Source organism: Eriocheir sinensis, chromosome 21 (assembly GCF_024679095.1).
Source record: "Eriocheir sinensis breed Jianghai 21 chromosome 21, ASM2467909v1, whole genome shotgun sequence".
In the NCBI taxonomy this organism is placed as follows: Eukaryota; Metazoa; Arthropoda; class Malacostraca; order Decapoda; family Varunidae; genus Eriocheir; species Eriocheir sinensis.
The window spans coordinates 14,862,386-14,877,385 of record NC_066529.1 but is presented as its reverse complement, the minus strand read 5'-3'; the positions used below and the strand labels follow the sequence as shown (position 1 = coordinate 14,877,385).

Sequence of the window (15,000 nt, the reverse complement as noted above, 5' to 3'; positions counted from 1 at the left end):
CTCTCTCTCTCTCTCTCTCTCTCTCTCTCTCTCTCTCTCTCTCTCTCTCTCTCTCTCTCTCTCCGTAATAAAATTGGATACAGCGAAGCCTGATTTATATTCTGAATAAGTCAACGCCGTGTGTGTGTGTGTGTGTGTGTGTGTGTGTGTGTGTGTGTGTGTGTGTGTGTGTGTGTGTGTGTGTGTGTGTGTGTGTGTGTGTGTGTGTGTGTGTGTGTGTGTAAACTGGAACGTATCAACTCTATTTGTTATATTATTTCTTCATCCGCATCATCCCATTCTCCTCCTCCTCCTCTTTCTCTTCTTCCGCCTCCTCCTCTTCCTTTTTCTTTTTCTCCTTCTCATACTCCTTCTCAGCTTCCAATTTCCTTCGATTCTTTTATCCCTCTCCTCCCGTTCTTCGTTTTCCATTACTTCGAGTCCACTTTTCCCTCCTCCTTGTCTCCTTCCAATTTCTTTTCTTTGCCTCTCTTCTTTCCTCCTAGCAGATATCTTTTTTTATTCTTCCTCCTCTTCCTCCTCCTCAGCTCATATCCCACATTTGAACAACTCCTTTCACTGTCTCACGTACATATCTAAAACTGATTCCTCTTTTTCTGCAGCTTCTCCTCCTCCTCCTCCTCCTCCTCCTTCTCCTCCTCCTCCTCCTCCTCCTTCTCTTTCCCCTCCTCCCTCTATTCCTTCTCCAATTAATGTATTTTTGTTTTCAAGTTATTTCCCAACCTCACACACACACACACACACACACACACACACACACACACACACACACACACAAGCACGGATTACCTGCGATGTGGTTGGAGGAGGAGGAGGAGACTTAAGGATGTATGTTTGTGCGTGTTTCTGATTCTCTGAGCAAGGCTTTGGCAAACACGGCACGAGGATGCTGGGAACGGAGAGGAGGGAGGTGAGGAGAAGGAAAGGGAAGGGAAGGGAAGGGAAGGGAAGGGAAGGGAAGGGAAGGGAAGGGAAGGGAAGGGAAGGGAAGGGAATGGAAAGGAAGGGAAGGGAAGGGAAGGAAAGGGAAGGGAACAGAATGGAATGGAATGGAAGGGAAGGGAAGGGAAGAGAAGAGAAGGGAATTGAACTGAATGGAAGGGAAGGGAAGGGAAGGGAAGGGAAGGGAATGGAATGGAATGGAATGGAAGGGAAAGGAAGGGAAGGGAAGGGAAGGGAAGGGAAGGGAATGGAAGGGAATGGAAGGGAAGGGAAGGGAAGGGAAGGGAATTGAATGGAATGGAATGGAAGGGAAGGGAAGGGAAGGGAAGGGAAGGGAAGGGAAGGGAAGGGAAGGGAATGGAAGGGAATGGAAGGGAATGGAATGGAAGGGAATTGAATGGAATGGAATGGAATGGAATGGAAGGGAAGGGAAGTGAAGTGAAGGGAAGGGAAGAAAAGAGAAGTGAAGTGAAGGGAATACAGTAATATAAAAAATAGGAAAACGCAGGAATGGGGAAGACAGTGTGAGGAGGATAGAAGACAGAAGAGATGAAGACAATTACGAGGAATGACGCGAAAAAGGAAGATGGAGAGCGGGAAGGAGGTGAAGAAAATGAAGTAAAGGACACAGGGAGGCAAAGTGGCAAAGGTAGGAATGGGGTGGAAGGGAGATGGGAAATAGAATCATATGGAGTGAAAAGGGATAAAAAACTATATTGTGTTTAGGTACAAAAGGAACGAGTACCTGTATTATTGAGTAACTATATTATAACCGCAAAAAGTATAAAAACAAAACAAACGATCTACGTATAGAAAAAGTAATAAAATAAAAAGGATAAGTAATATTCCCTCCCCAAAAAACATTGATAGAAGCGCTCACAGAAAATGGGAAAATTCAATTAGAAAACGAGACAGGACAGAGCAAGAAGGATAACGGAGGAGGAGGAGGAGGAGGAGGAGGAGGAGGAGGAGGAGGAGGAGAAGGAGGAGATGTGGTGAGGAAGAGAATATAAAAAAAGAAAGGTTAAGAGAGAAAAATAGATGTTATTAAGAAGAGAACAAAAAAGGAAAAGCAGAGAAATAAATGAAATGGAATGAAATTATTTAACAAAAAACAGAAGAGGAAAGTACTGTTTGACACACACACACACACACACACACACACACACACACACACACACACACACACACACACACACACACACACATACACACACACACACAGTAAGAGAAAGCAAAGAATCAAGCACGGAAAAAAGATAAATGAAAGGAGAAACACGAGACAATAAAAACAAAAGTAAAGCGATTTCATTTCAGCCAAAGATGAGAGAAAACTGCAAGAGACGCGAGAGGAAGGAAAGAAAGAAAGAAACAGCAAGAAAATAAATACAAAAAGTAAAATCGTTAATTCTACGCAAAGGAGAAAAATAATAATACGTTTATAATTTGTCGCTTTTCTATGTTATCTTTTCAGTTTATTTTTTCCTCTCTTTTCCTTTTGCTTTTCTTCCATCTATTCTATAATTCCTACTTTCCCCTTTCCTCTTGAATTACTTTTTCCTACTGATCCTTTTTAACTTTCCTTCCTCCATCCCTTCTCCTCCTCTTGATTGACTCCGCTAATTATATCATTCCTTTATTTTTCTCCCACTCTTCCTCATTCTTTCCTCTTCTTCAAACACAAAGTCTTTCATTCTGTTCACCAGTCCTGTTATACGTTCCCTCTTTCTTTCCTCGCTCTCCTTTTCCCTGTCGCCTTTCTCATTTTCTCCTTTTCCTTCACTTTTCAGTCCTTCCCTTCCGCTATCTTTTGTTCCTATTAACCACCAATTCATTTATTCATCAGTTTCTATCCTCCACCGATCTTGTCATCATTTCTTTCCTCTATAATTCTCCTTCTTCCTTCTTTCACCCAACAAGCAAACCAACCTGTCCCCTCTTCAGTTCATTCTGCCATTCTTTTCTACGTCTTTTCTTAAACAAACTCAGTCCTAATTTTCTTGCTCGTCCTCCCTTACATTTCTTTCCACTATTATTCTTTTTCCTTCTCTCAACAATAAAAAAATGTCCCCTCCTCAGTCCATTATTCCTTCCTTTCCTTTTCTTTTCTTACACAAACACAGTCATACTTTCCTCGTCCTCCCTTGCCTTTCTTTCCTCCACTGATGTTCCCTTTCTCCCTCGATCCGTCCAACATTTCCTGAATCTATCGTGACCTTTTTCCTCCTCCTCCTCCCCAAGGTAATAGCCTTAACTTGGCTCAACCCGAAGCCACCAAGGAACCAGGGAATTACCCCCTCATATACCAGATTTGTTCTCTCTCTCTCTCTCTCTCTCTCTCTCTCTCTCTCTCTCTCTCTCTCTCTCTCTCTCTCTCTCTCTCTCTCTCTCTCTCTCTCTCTCTCTCTCTCTCTCTCTCTCTCTCTCTCTGGGGTAAAAACAAACTTGAAAGGTAAAGCAGTGCGGTAAACACCTCCATTATCTTCCTCATTTAACTCTTTCCCCCCGTTATTATCTTCATCACATTAATTGTTTTCCTAATATCCTCGTGGCATCCTCTATTTTTTGTTTACCCTCTCTATTCATATTCACCTATTTTCTTCATTATTTTTATCAGCCATTATTGTTGTTATTATTCGTGACTTGTAGGTTTTCACGTATAAACACTTGGGCTTTTAACTCGTGTCTCCGGTTTCCTCACTCTTCGTAATGGTAAACTAACATAAAAATGGACGTGGGCTTCGCGGGTGCAGAAGGAGGTTTCAGGGTCAGGTCTCAGGACAAAGGAATCAAGCACCCTGCTCCTCCACTCGGCTATTTCATTCAGTACTCCCTAAAAAGTATTTTACAAAGCCTGCTGCATCGCCTTTGATCCGGAAGCTTCATTCTTTTTCCGTATTTTGTTTTCTCGCGGCGCAGGTGAACCACGTGCGTCGACAGGTGGGGCGGAAGGGAAGGCTAGTCAGGCTGAAGAGGGAGCAGAAGAGCCACCAGATTATCGTACCCAAAACATTGCATTTACGTATCGAATTTAGACCCTAAACTGTCGTACACACACAACTAACGATATTCATTTACAATTACTGTTGAAACAGTTAATTAATGAGTTTTCTTGCAATAGTTATGGATCAGAAATCCGAAAATACAATGTGCTAAATGCGATAATTAAGTTAAAAGAATCGGTTGCAGTTAGAAGAATAAGTTATAAAGAATGAAAGCAGGAGGGACACTTACACATGAATATAATGCATGTGAAAGAACCATCCGCTTGGTCTAATCCGGGGAGCAAGAACCTCGGCACGTCTGAGGCTTTGGGGAAAGGTTTGAACGCAAAGTAAGACAGTATTCATAACTTTTTGGCAGCAGACAGTCAGTACCAGAAAAATAATAGCAGCTAATAAAACCAACACATGTCAAAATGCATGATAAGAACACCACCGTTCAATATCTTCCTGCCTTGCTTTTATTATAATCCTTCCCTTCAGAACCACACCGGCTTTCAAACAACCTCTGAATTCCAACCCTTCAACAAAACTGTCTAAGTTCTTGAAGAGCAGGCGGCTCCAAAGCATCTTGGAGGTAATTGGAAGGCGAGGCAGAGATTCAGGCAAGACCGGATAACAGAGCAGCGAAAGTTTGTGAAAGTCTTGGTGCTGTGAATGTCCGGACTAATGAAGGAAGGGTCCGTAAGGGCATAACTTTCTTCCTCGTCTCCCTTGCCTTTCTTTCCTCTACTGTTCCTTTTCTTCTTTCTTTCTCACAACAATTAAACAAACATGTCCCTTCCTCAGTTCATTCTTCCCTTTCTTTGCGCTATTTTTTTCTTTCTTAAACCCAGGCGTAAAATTTGATAAGTGTACATTGAATAGTAGACATTGATAAAGGTAAGTACATGTAAATTGGATATTAGGTCATCATTGTTCAAAATCCAGGGGATGAACTTCCGTTTCTTCGAACTCCTAGAATGCTCAGCGGTAGGGATGTCTCTCTTCAGAGTCCAACAGTAATCAGCCATCATGACTGCATCCCAGCGTCCCTGATACCTGGTCTCCATCTCTTTCATGTTCTGATGTAATTTCTCTCCCTGCTCGTCGCTCATTTATCCCAGATTCTCAGGAAACCGATCCATATGTGAGAATAAGTAATGCATTTTGATGCTCATGTTGCATCCGAGGTTTCTGAAAGCAGTCACTATCCCACATGCACAGAAAGCGCGGGTATTTGGTGAACCCGGACTGTTGTCCCAACAAAAAAATTCACCATCTTCATGTCAACAAAAATCAAGCATGTAAACTTTTCAGAATTCGTTTATTTAAAGAAATAAGATAGAATTTTGCATCATATAAATAGAAAATACCCGTACGTGTAAAAAAAAAGGGAAAAACATCATGTGGCGATAGATAAAAAAGTTGACCTGATTGAGCAAAACCAATGTGATTTTTGGACTCAGCACATCAAAATTGTATTAAATCAGCTAAATCAACTTGAACGATAAATTTGTTGTTGGCCAGTGAAATTCGTATTATGGGCTTATAATTATGGATTAGAATAATAATCTAAAGCATTTTAAAAAATATTTCAGGAGTGAATATTTATTTTCCTTAATTCATTATATGCCCGAAGTTCACGAGGTCGTATATCTAAAAATTCTAAGGTCGCCGCCAAAATAACATTGGGAACCACCTGCGCCTAAAGCTTCCTTTGATTCATTTTGTAATACCCTTTTCTCTTCGGTTATAATATTCTTTTCCGTCCTCGTCGACATACTCTTTCCCTCCCCTCGCGTACATTCTGTTGGTTGTGACGTGTTCTACTTCCATATTCTCCACCATAATCCCTTTTCTCCTCCCTCGTCACCCTCTCCTCCCCTCCTGTGTGTGGTGCAGTGTTCTGTGTTCACACACTCCACCATAATCCCTTTATCCTCCCTCGTAACCCTCTCCTCCCTTCTGAGCCTGGCCTGTGTGTTGTGCAGTGTTCTGTGTTCACACTCTCCACCATAATCCCTTTATCCTCCCTCGTCACCCTCTCCTCCCTTCTGAGCCTGGCCTGTGTGTTGTGCAGTGTTCTGTGTTCACACTCTCCACCATAATCCCTTTATCCTCCCTCGTCACCCTCTTCTCCCTTCTGAGCCTGCCCTGTGTGTGGTGCAGTAATCTATCTTTAAATTTCTCCTCGTAATGACTTTTCTTTTCTCACAGAGTCGCCATGTGGTCAGACAACGCCCACAGCGAGGGATTCCACCACGCCCAACCCTTCCCTCACGCCCCCGCCCTCGACAAGCTTTGTTTGCACTCAAGGTGAGTGAGTGAGTGAGTGTGTAAGTGAGTGAGTAAGTGAGTGAGTGAGTGTGTAAGTGAGTGAGTGAGTGAGTGAGTGAGTGAGGGTAGAAGGGAAGAAGGAAGGGAAAGAATGAGTGAGTGAAAATGTGAGTAGGAGTGTGAGTAACGAGGTACGCAGGTACGTTAATAAATATGCAGGCATGTGACGGAATAAGTAAATAAGTAAAGAGGGAAATAAGTAAGGAAATAAGTATGTAAGGAAGGAAACAAGTAAGAAAATAAATAAGGAAGGAAGAAAGTAAATAAGTAAGTAGGTAGACAAGTAAGTGAGAAAGTAAGCAACTCATCCACGGCCATTCTTTAATTTTCCAATCCTCATTCTCACCCTCCTTCCTTCCCTCCTCCGTCCACTCACAGACGGCGCTTCATTATCCGCTTATTTGCATTCCAAGTCTTGATTAACGCTATTTCTCCCGTTTGCTTTTCTATATTTTTTCACCAAAGTCTTCCCACTGTCCCTGCCAGCCAAATGCATCTCTTTGTCTTTATTCTCTCTCTCTCTCTCTCTCTCTCTCTCTCTCTCTCTCTCTCTCTCTCTCTCTCTCTCTCTCTCTCTCTCTCTCTCTCTCTCTCTCTCTCTCTCTCTCTCTCTCTCTCTCTCTCTCTCTCTCTCTCTCTCTCTCTCTCTCTCTCATTTATTACCCTTTAAACATCACTCCTTCCTTTACATTCCCCTCCCCCGCTACTCGTTTTCAACACTAACGGAGATGAGCACTGAGGCCACGAGCACTTATAGCGTAAGCAGCCAACTTTACCTTCGCCGTTATCAAGCTCTTTTCGTAATTTTTCCACTACCCACCCTTCTCTCCTTGCTTTCAGGACAGTTCTTTCCTCTCTTCCCCATTATCCTGTGGTTTCCTCTCCCCTTCTCTTACCTTACTCTCCTTTCCTTCGTCCATTCAAGCCTCTTTTCGCTTCCTGGTTCCTCTCGATCACGCCCCTGAAAGAAACAAAACAAAACTGAGCATCATCTCTTACTCTTGCTTTTCTTCTTCCTTTCATTTGCCTCCTCATTCTCCTTCTCCTCTTTCTACTTGTTCTCGTTGCCCTCCTCCTCTTTCTACTTATTCTCCTACTCCTTTTCCTCTTCCTCCTCCTTCTCCTCCTAATCCTCGTCACGCCACTCCTTCATAATCCTAATACAATCGTCTCTTGGCCGTTCCTCACCTTTTATTCTCCTATCCCTTTTTCTCCTTTATCTTTTCTGCGTAATATTTTCCTGCTTTTATGATTTATCTTCTCTCTCTCTCTCTCTCTCTCTCTCTCTCTCTCTCTCTCTCTCTCTCTCTCTCTCTCTCTCTCTCTCTCTCTCTCTCTCTCTCTCTCTCTCTCTCTCTCTCTCTCTCTCTCTCTCTCTCTCTCTCTCTCTCTCTCATCGTAACGCATCTTCTCTCTTCTCGTCCTTCTTTACTACCTCCTCGACCTCGTCTTTGCCTCTTTCTTTAAACACTTTATCCTTCTTTTATCTTCCTTTAAATCCTCATCACTTCTTTCTTCTCTTTCCACTTTCTTTTTTTTTCTCCTCGTTTTTTCCTTGCTTCCTGTCCTCTTTACTCTGATTTCCTCCACCCCCTTCCTCCTGCTTTGTGTTTTGGTGACATCATCTGAGTCACTTTCGTCCCGTGAGTTTCTTCGCTAAAGGTTTCGATTCCATTTTATTTGAGCTTCCCTTCTCTGGGTCTCTGCTGCAGGGCAAACACCCGTCTTGGTATTGAGCCATAAGAGACAGCTGGGCGGAAAGATTAAAGCAGACTTCCATTTGATGCTTCCCCGTCGTTATCTTTCTCTTTCTCTCTCGTCTCCAGTGCCCCGGGTCTCTTCTCTCGTCGGAGTCGGAGAAACAGAAAATCCAAAGAAAGGAAACAGATAACAATCTTTAAGGAATATTCTCATCTATTGTATATTTCTTCCTCCTCCTCCTCCTCCTTTTTCTAATCTCTCCGCTCGTTCCATCTTCCTTACATCACCTTTCCTCTTTCCGAAACATCTCTCCCGTCACCTTCCTCCACTCTACTTCCTCTTCTTTCCTCCATCTTATCTTACCTCAGCAAAACAAATTACTAAACCACTTTTTCACCTTAATTTCCTCTATTCCTCTCCCTTCATCTGTCTCCTCAGCTCAGCACTTCTCTTTTCTTTTCCATTTTCTTCTTTACCGCTCTCAATCTTTACTTAACTCTTTTCTAAATCAATTTGTCCTTTGTGTGGTGTCGTCTTCTCCTTTTCACCTTTCTTCCTTTGTTCCTCTTCCTCCACCTCCCTTATCTGGTTAACTGTTTCTATTTTTTCCATTTTATTATGCCATCCTCATTATTCTCTTAACCTTTCCCTAATCTAATATATATTAGTGCGGTTTTCTTATTACCCTTTTTTTCGCCCTTCTCTCTCTCTCTCTCTCTCTCTCTCTCTCTCTCTCTCTCTCTCTCTCTCTCTCTCTCTCTCTCTCTCTCTCTCTCTCTCTCTCTCTCTCTCTCTCTCTCTCTCTCTCTCTCTCTCTCTCTCTCTCTCTCTCTCTTCTTAATATGTACCACCTTGCCCCTTCTCCTTCTCCTCCACCTTTTCCTCCTACATCTCTTGTCTGCTCCTCCTCCCTTTCATCCCTCCTCTTCACTCTTCTCCGCAAGGTTAGTAATAAACATTCTTCGTTTATGAACTAATTATTTTTCTCATTTTTCCCCTTCATATGCCACGTTGTTGTCGTTGTTTGCTTTTCTTTGGTGTTGGTCGTGGTGGTGGCGTTGGAGTTGGTGGTGGAAGAGGTATTAAGCGTGGTGGTGGTAGTGGTGGTAATGGTGAAGGTGGTGGTGCTGGGGAGGGTGGGGGTGATGATAGTGGTAGTGGTGGTAATGGTGAAAGAAGTGGTGAAGTGGTAATGGTATGGGCAACGAAGTGGTGGTAGTGGCATTCGTAGTGGCGGTGATGATGGTGTATGATGTTGGTGCAGGTCAGTCTAAAAAAAAAAAAAACCTATTGATCAGTCAGACGAAAAAATAAAGATTGTTCAGTGTATTGAGATAGATCCACGCAGCCAAACAGCCACATAGACTGACAGATAGACAGACAGACAGGCAAAAGCAACTCAGTACAGACAGTCATGCAACATTCTATATGGACACAGACAACCAGACATCCACATACGACTACACACACACACACACACACACACACACACACACACACACACACACACACACGCTCGTTCCGGAGAAATACAGTTAGCAATACCAACACGCAGAGAAAATTCGCGAGTCTGGTTTTCGTTTTGCATTTCTGTTGTGGTGCGTCGTGCGGGGAGGAGGAATAGAGGAGACAGTGCTGGCTCCGATAATGACAATATCAAAAAGAAAAGACACCGAGTGGCTTAAAACTACCCACATGCTGTCCAGAAGACCACCTATCAACCCGGACTCTAGATTCTAGGATTAAAGATGAGCTCCGGGAGGGCGGCATGAGCCAATGCAAGATGGCGCCACTATAAACACTCGCCTGCGCCAGAACGGGCTGGGCCGACCATCAGGACCCACCGGGAAGAAGCCTTGGGCCGACCATCAGGCCCCACCGGGAAAAAGCCTACCGGCGCTATAGGCCGCGACGTAAAAAAAAAAAAAAAAAAAAAAAAAAACTACTGTTACTACTACTACTACTACTACCACTACTGCTGTAGCTACTACCCCTACTACTTCTACTACAAATAAATAAATAAACAATAAGAGATACATAATCTATCAGCAAACGCGATGCAAAAATCAAAGATAAAATTATATATATAAAATTATAAACAGGTAGTGGTTGATAATGTAAAAAAAAGAAGGAAGAAATCGTTAGCATAAGTTTATAATGGTTGATGATGAAAGGAAGGAAAAAGGACGTCAACAAAAGCTTTGAGGAGTTACATGTACACAAAGGAAAACAGCGGCCGTCCATAAAATCTACGAGTCGCTGAACGTAAAATGAATAAAAATGGAGAACGATTTTATGAGGATACGAATGGAAACAGCCGCAAGTTAAATTGCGTGGAAGATAAATATAGAGAATGTTTTCATAACTGAGGACAGGATGAATGGAAGTAATGAATTGTGGGTTAGTGTGAAAAAAAAAAAAACAGTGCAGAGATGGTTGGCCGTCGGCAATGGAGCCGTGGGCCCTCATCTGCTGTAGTCAGGCGCGGGATATATTTATCCACTTTCGAATTGGCTTCCCCCGTCCCCCCTACCCACTTACCTACCTACCTTCCTACCTACCTACCTACACACACACACACACACACACACACACACACACACACACACACACACACACGCAGTCTCGCTCTCGTTTTTTTTATTATTTCAACTTCATTAGTTGGATTTCCTACAAATTGTTTACGGTTACTCAAAACTGAAAACAAGTTCCCCGGAGCAAAAGTTTTCTCTCTTCGTCCTATCTTCCTTTTAAAGCAAAACTTGAACGCGTTTTTATTTGATTCCTCCTCCTCCTCGTACTACTACTACTACTACTACTACTGTGAATACTACTACTATTATTACTACTACTTCTACTACTACTATTACTACTATTACTATTACGACTTCTAACACTACCAACACTAACAAGAAAAACAATAATAACAATGATAATAATAATAATAACAATAATAATAATAATAATAATAATAATAATAATAATAATAATAATAATAATAATAATTATTATTATTATTATTATTATTATTATTATTATATTAAAAATATTAACAATAATAAATGATAATAATAACAATAATAATAACAATAAAAACGTTTAAGAAAAAAATAATTACAATAAAAATAATATATTATCATACACAACCATCAATCTCTGAAAAAGTCTACGGTAATAACTTCCCAGAGTTTATTACCTCCTCAAATATTCTCTCTCTCTCTCTCTCTCTCTCTCTCTCTCTCTCTCTCTCTCTCTCTCTCTCTCTCTCTCTCTCTCTCTCTCTCTCTCTCTCTCTCTCTCTCTCTCTCTCTCTCTCTCTCTCTCTGATAGACAACAGCACGAACAATCAAAGACTCACACAGACAGATAGATACAGACATAAAAACAGGCAGACAGGCACAGACAGACATACACATAAACAGATGGACACATATAGGTAAACATACAGGCAGACAAGCAGGCAGGTGGGCCGGCAGGCAGGTAAGTAGACAGGCAGGCTGACAGGTCGGGAGGAATTCTGGCAGGCAGGTAGGTGGATGGGCGGACAGTCAAGCGGCTTTCGACCTAAGCTCATTACTTCGCTCGTAAATATTTGATAAGTTTTCTTTCTTTTCTCTCCTGTTGTGTTCGCGGATGTTATTTTGCTGAGGTGACGTGTGTCCGTTCGTCCGTGTGTCAGTTCGTCCGTGCTTACGTCCGTCTGCTCGTTCGTGAGTGCGTGCTTCTGTGTATGTCCGTATGTGTGTCCGTGTTTTGTTAGTTCGTTAGTTCTTCCGTATGTATGAGTGTCTTTCCGTGTGTACGTGTTTCCATGCCGCTGTCGTTTTGTGCGTCTCTACGTCCTTATACCTTTGCGTTCGTTCGTTCGTGTTTCCGTGTTATTTCGTCCGTGTTTCCATGTTTTGTCCGTCTACACATCCGTCCGTGCCTTAATATTTCCATTCGTCCGTGTTTTCGTCCGGCTATACATTCGTCCGTGCCGTCTTATTTCCGTTCGTCCATGTTTCTAACCAGTGCGTGCTTGTGTGAGTGCATAAGTGCACGTGTGCGACGTTCTTGATCAGGTTAGTAAGAGGTAAAAGTGGCAGGGCTCGTGTTCCTCCTTGCGCTGAAGCAACCTCGGCGGCGTCTTGCTTTGAGGGGATTGCCGCGCGCCGCTCCTTCTTCCTCGGTCCATTAGTAAAGTTGTTGCAAATTGACTTAGCGTTGTGTGGCCGATGAATTGAAGGGTATTTCTATTGATGAATCTGCTGTATAGATTCTTATCATGTAAATTATTTCATTAGCTGCTGTAGTGGCCCACGAGTTTCAGCCTTTCCATTGTTTACTTCAGTAATTGGGTTGCAGTCTTAGTTACTTAGCATCATATTTCCTCATAGTAAAGGCATTGTTCAGTTCCCCGAACCAATCATAATGTAGGAAATTAAACTGTTTGGTGCTCCCCCGTTCACTGTTCGTTCTCCTTTAGTGCAGGTGTTGTTAAATTCATTCGATACATTTCGCACCTTGTTGGCAAAGGTCACTTAACTTCGTTCTAAGGAGGGAGCGTGCCGAATAATCTCGTTGCTTTTCTGCCGTAAATTTGCAGCCACGTAAATTATTGAAAGGTCGTTTAGCGCTGACAGGGCGCTGCCTTGGTCTGTTCCCTTTCCTGGGTTTTGTTTTTAGGTAAAACGAAATCGTTGTAACTGAACCCTAATGTTTGTTACTCAGTTTGTTTATTATGACGTCAGCGACCATGTGATAGTCGCATGTCAAGTAAACCCCCAACTCTTGTAGACTTGATTACCTGCACCGTCTAACTTCTGACTTTACTGAATATCTGGGGGATTAATTGACTGATGGACTGATTCCGTGAGTGATAACGGTTTAAGGCAGGTAACATCGAGGGATTCTTCCACGGTTAAAAGCGTGAGAGTACAGGCTTGAGACGCGCTTTGCTCATGAACGCGGCCACGCTCAAGTTCAAAGTGCCACGGCGTCAATAGTGTCGGCAGCTGTGTGACGATTGTGCGTGAGGCTTGAGCTGCGGACGTACGCATCACCATATTTAGGAAACAAGAGGAAATAAAGTGACCGTTACACATTAATAACCGTTGTACCGAATAAACAAGCAGTCAGAGACTCTCTTTCCCTTAACTCTCTTGTTTACGCTTTTTTCTTGGTGAAAGATTTCATGTTCCGTAGCCTTAACAATCAATCATTTCCATTGTACAGATAAAATTCAATAATCATTAGCTATTGATGTACCGGCGAATTTTATGACTTATTTATGTCTAATAAGGCATATTTACCGTGACTGAAAAACACTCATGAGAACCCGATTAATCTTTTGTGTCTTTTGGAAATAGTTATAGTGAGAGAGCCGAAAGCGTCTGAGAATACTGGCTTTAGAGGTGAGTGGCGGTGCTGGTGTGGAGGAAGCCTCGCGGCGCGGGTACGAGTTTCTTCCGTCACTCATTAGCAAGGCTCACAATAGAGCATTACTACGTGTTGAAATACTGACGAGTTTGTCGATCATTGATGAACTGTAACGCTGCTATTGTGGAGGGAGACTCCCGCTGCAGATGTTAACTTATATTGTGAAGGGAGAATCCAGCTGCAGATGTGTATTTATGTTTTCATTACCTACGAAAATAGTTGCTCAACATTATTATTAAGGTGTTAAGGCGTTGTTCACCCTATGGAATCTTATTGTTTTCATTTACTTTTCATAGTCTGACTCTGTTTTCTGACGGTGGCTGAGTTTTCTTTGCCTAAGTTATTTTCCTTACTGTTTGTCATCTTCTTAATCCAAAGCATATGCAGACTAATCTTGCTTTTCTAATTTCATACAATGCATTACACATAGTAACTTCATGAGCCCAAACGTGGTCGTTACATTTTTGGGGGTGAGGAGTAAAATCATTTACTTAGTGCCACAATTCGATTAAGAAAATCATTTGCATATATCATGTATAAGACTCATATTATCATTTATCATTGTATATTACTGGTTAACACGTCTTTTCTTTAAGAAACTTGATAAATAGTTATAAGTAAGTTCCTTTTAAAAAACCTCATTAATTTTGTTACTTTGTATTCTTTCTCAAGCGCTATTTCCTTGGTGTTAAATACATCGTAAATATCTTCAATGGGTTCTATCCACCAGTTCCTTCGCAGAGACTCAGATGAACGTTTATTTTCTTCATTAAGTTCGCGGCGTTCAGCTGCCGTCATTATGCGTAGAAAGACGAAACTTTCTATTCTTACGATCAATGAGTTTCCCTATCGTACTATATCTTTTATGCGGCATTTTCTCCGCTAACTCTCGACAATAATATATTCATTTGGTGAAGCCTTTGTCGAGTCGCTGCTTTGTCTGCTGTAAATAATGGTGTTGGGGTTGTTGTTGTTGTTGTTGTTGTTGCAAAAATTTTCAGGAATGAGATTGATTTGTATTTGCGTTTCTTTTCGGTCAATATTATTTATTTTTCACTAATTAATTTTACTCACTTAATCCCTGGTCTTAGTTTTGAGGCTCAAGGTCACTTAGAACAAATTCAGTGCGCGTCAAAATTTGGTTTCGTATCATTTATATATTTTATCTTTTCTAAAAGATGAAAAAATCTCCACCCAATTAGTTTTGCTGTAGGTTGTTGTTGTTGTTGTTGTTGTTGTTGTTGTTGTTGTTGTTGTTGTTGTTGTTGTTGTTGTTGTTGTTGTTGTTGTAGTTGATGCTGTTGTTGTTATTGTTGTTGTTGTTGACGTGCCTGAGGATGATCAATGATGCTGAACGTTTTTTCATCAATGATTTTTCTTACTTTTCCCAATTCCTTTCTTTAATCTTTCTTTCTTCACTACTCTCCTTTATTTCATCGTTTCTTCTTTATGTAATTCTTTCTTACTTTCATTCCTTCTTCACCTCTTTTCTTCTTTCTTTCGTTCATTTGTTCTCTTTATCTTTCCTTCCTTCTCCTTTCCTTCTTTACTTCTTTTTTTCCTTCTCTCTCTTTCTTTCTTTCTTTCTTCCTTTCTTTCTTTCTTATTTTCTTCC

General features: G+C 41.7%; 1 protein-coding gene across 3 annotated transcripts in view; it reads left to right on the top strand.

The window, feature by feature from the left end:
- Positions 1 to 15,000, top strand: part of LOC127001728 (uncharacterized) — a 179,847-nt gene that overhangs the window by 92,673 nt on the left and 72,174 nt on the right. For all 3 annotated transcript variants that reach the window (XR_007755432.1, XR_007755431.1, XM_050866838.1), the window contains exon 2: positions 6,144 to 6,242. Coding sequence is in view for 1 of the 3 variants with exons in the window: in XM_050866838.1 (XP_050722795.1) it covers positions 6,151 to 6,242 (92 nt within the window). In the remaining 2 variants the exon portion in view is untranslated. The remainder of the gene's footprint in view (positions 1 to 6,143; positions 6,243 to 15,000) is intronic.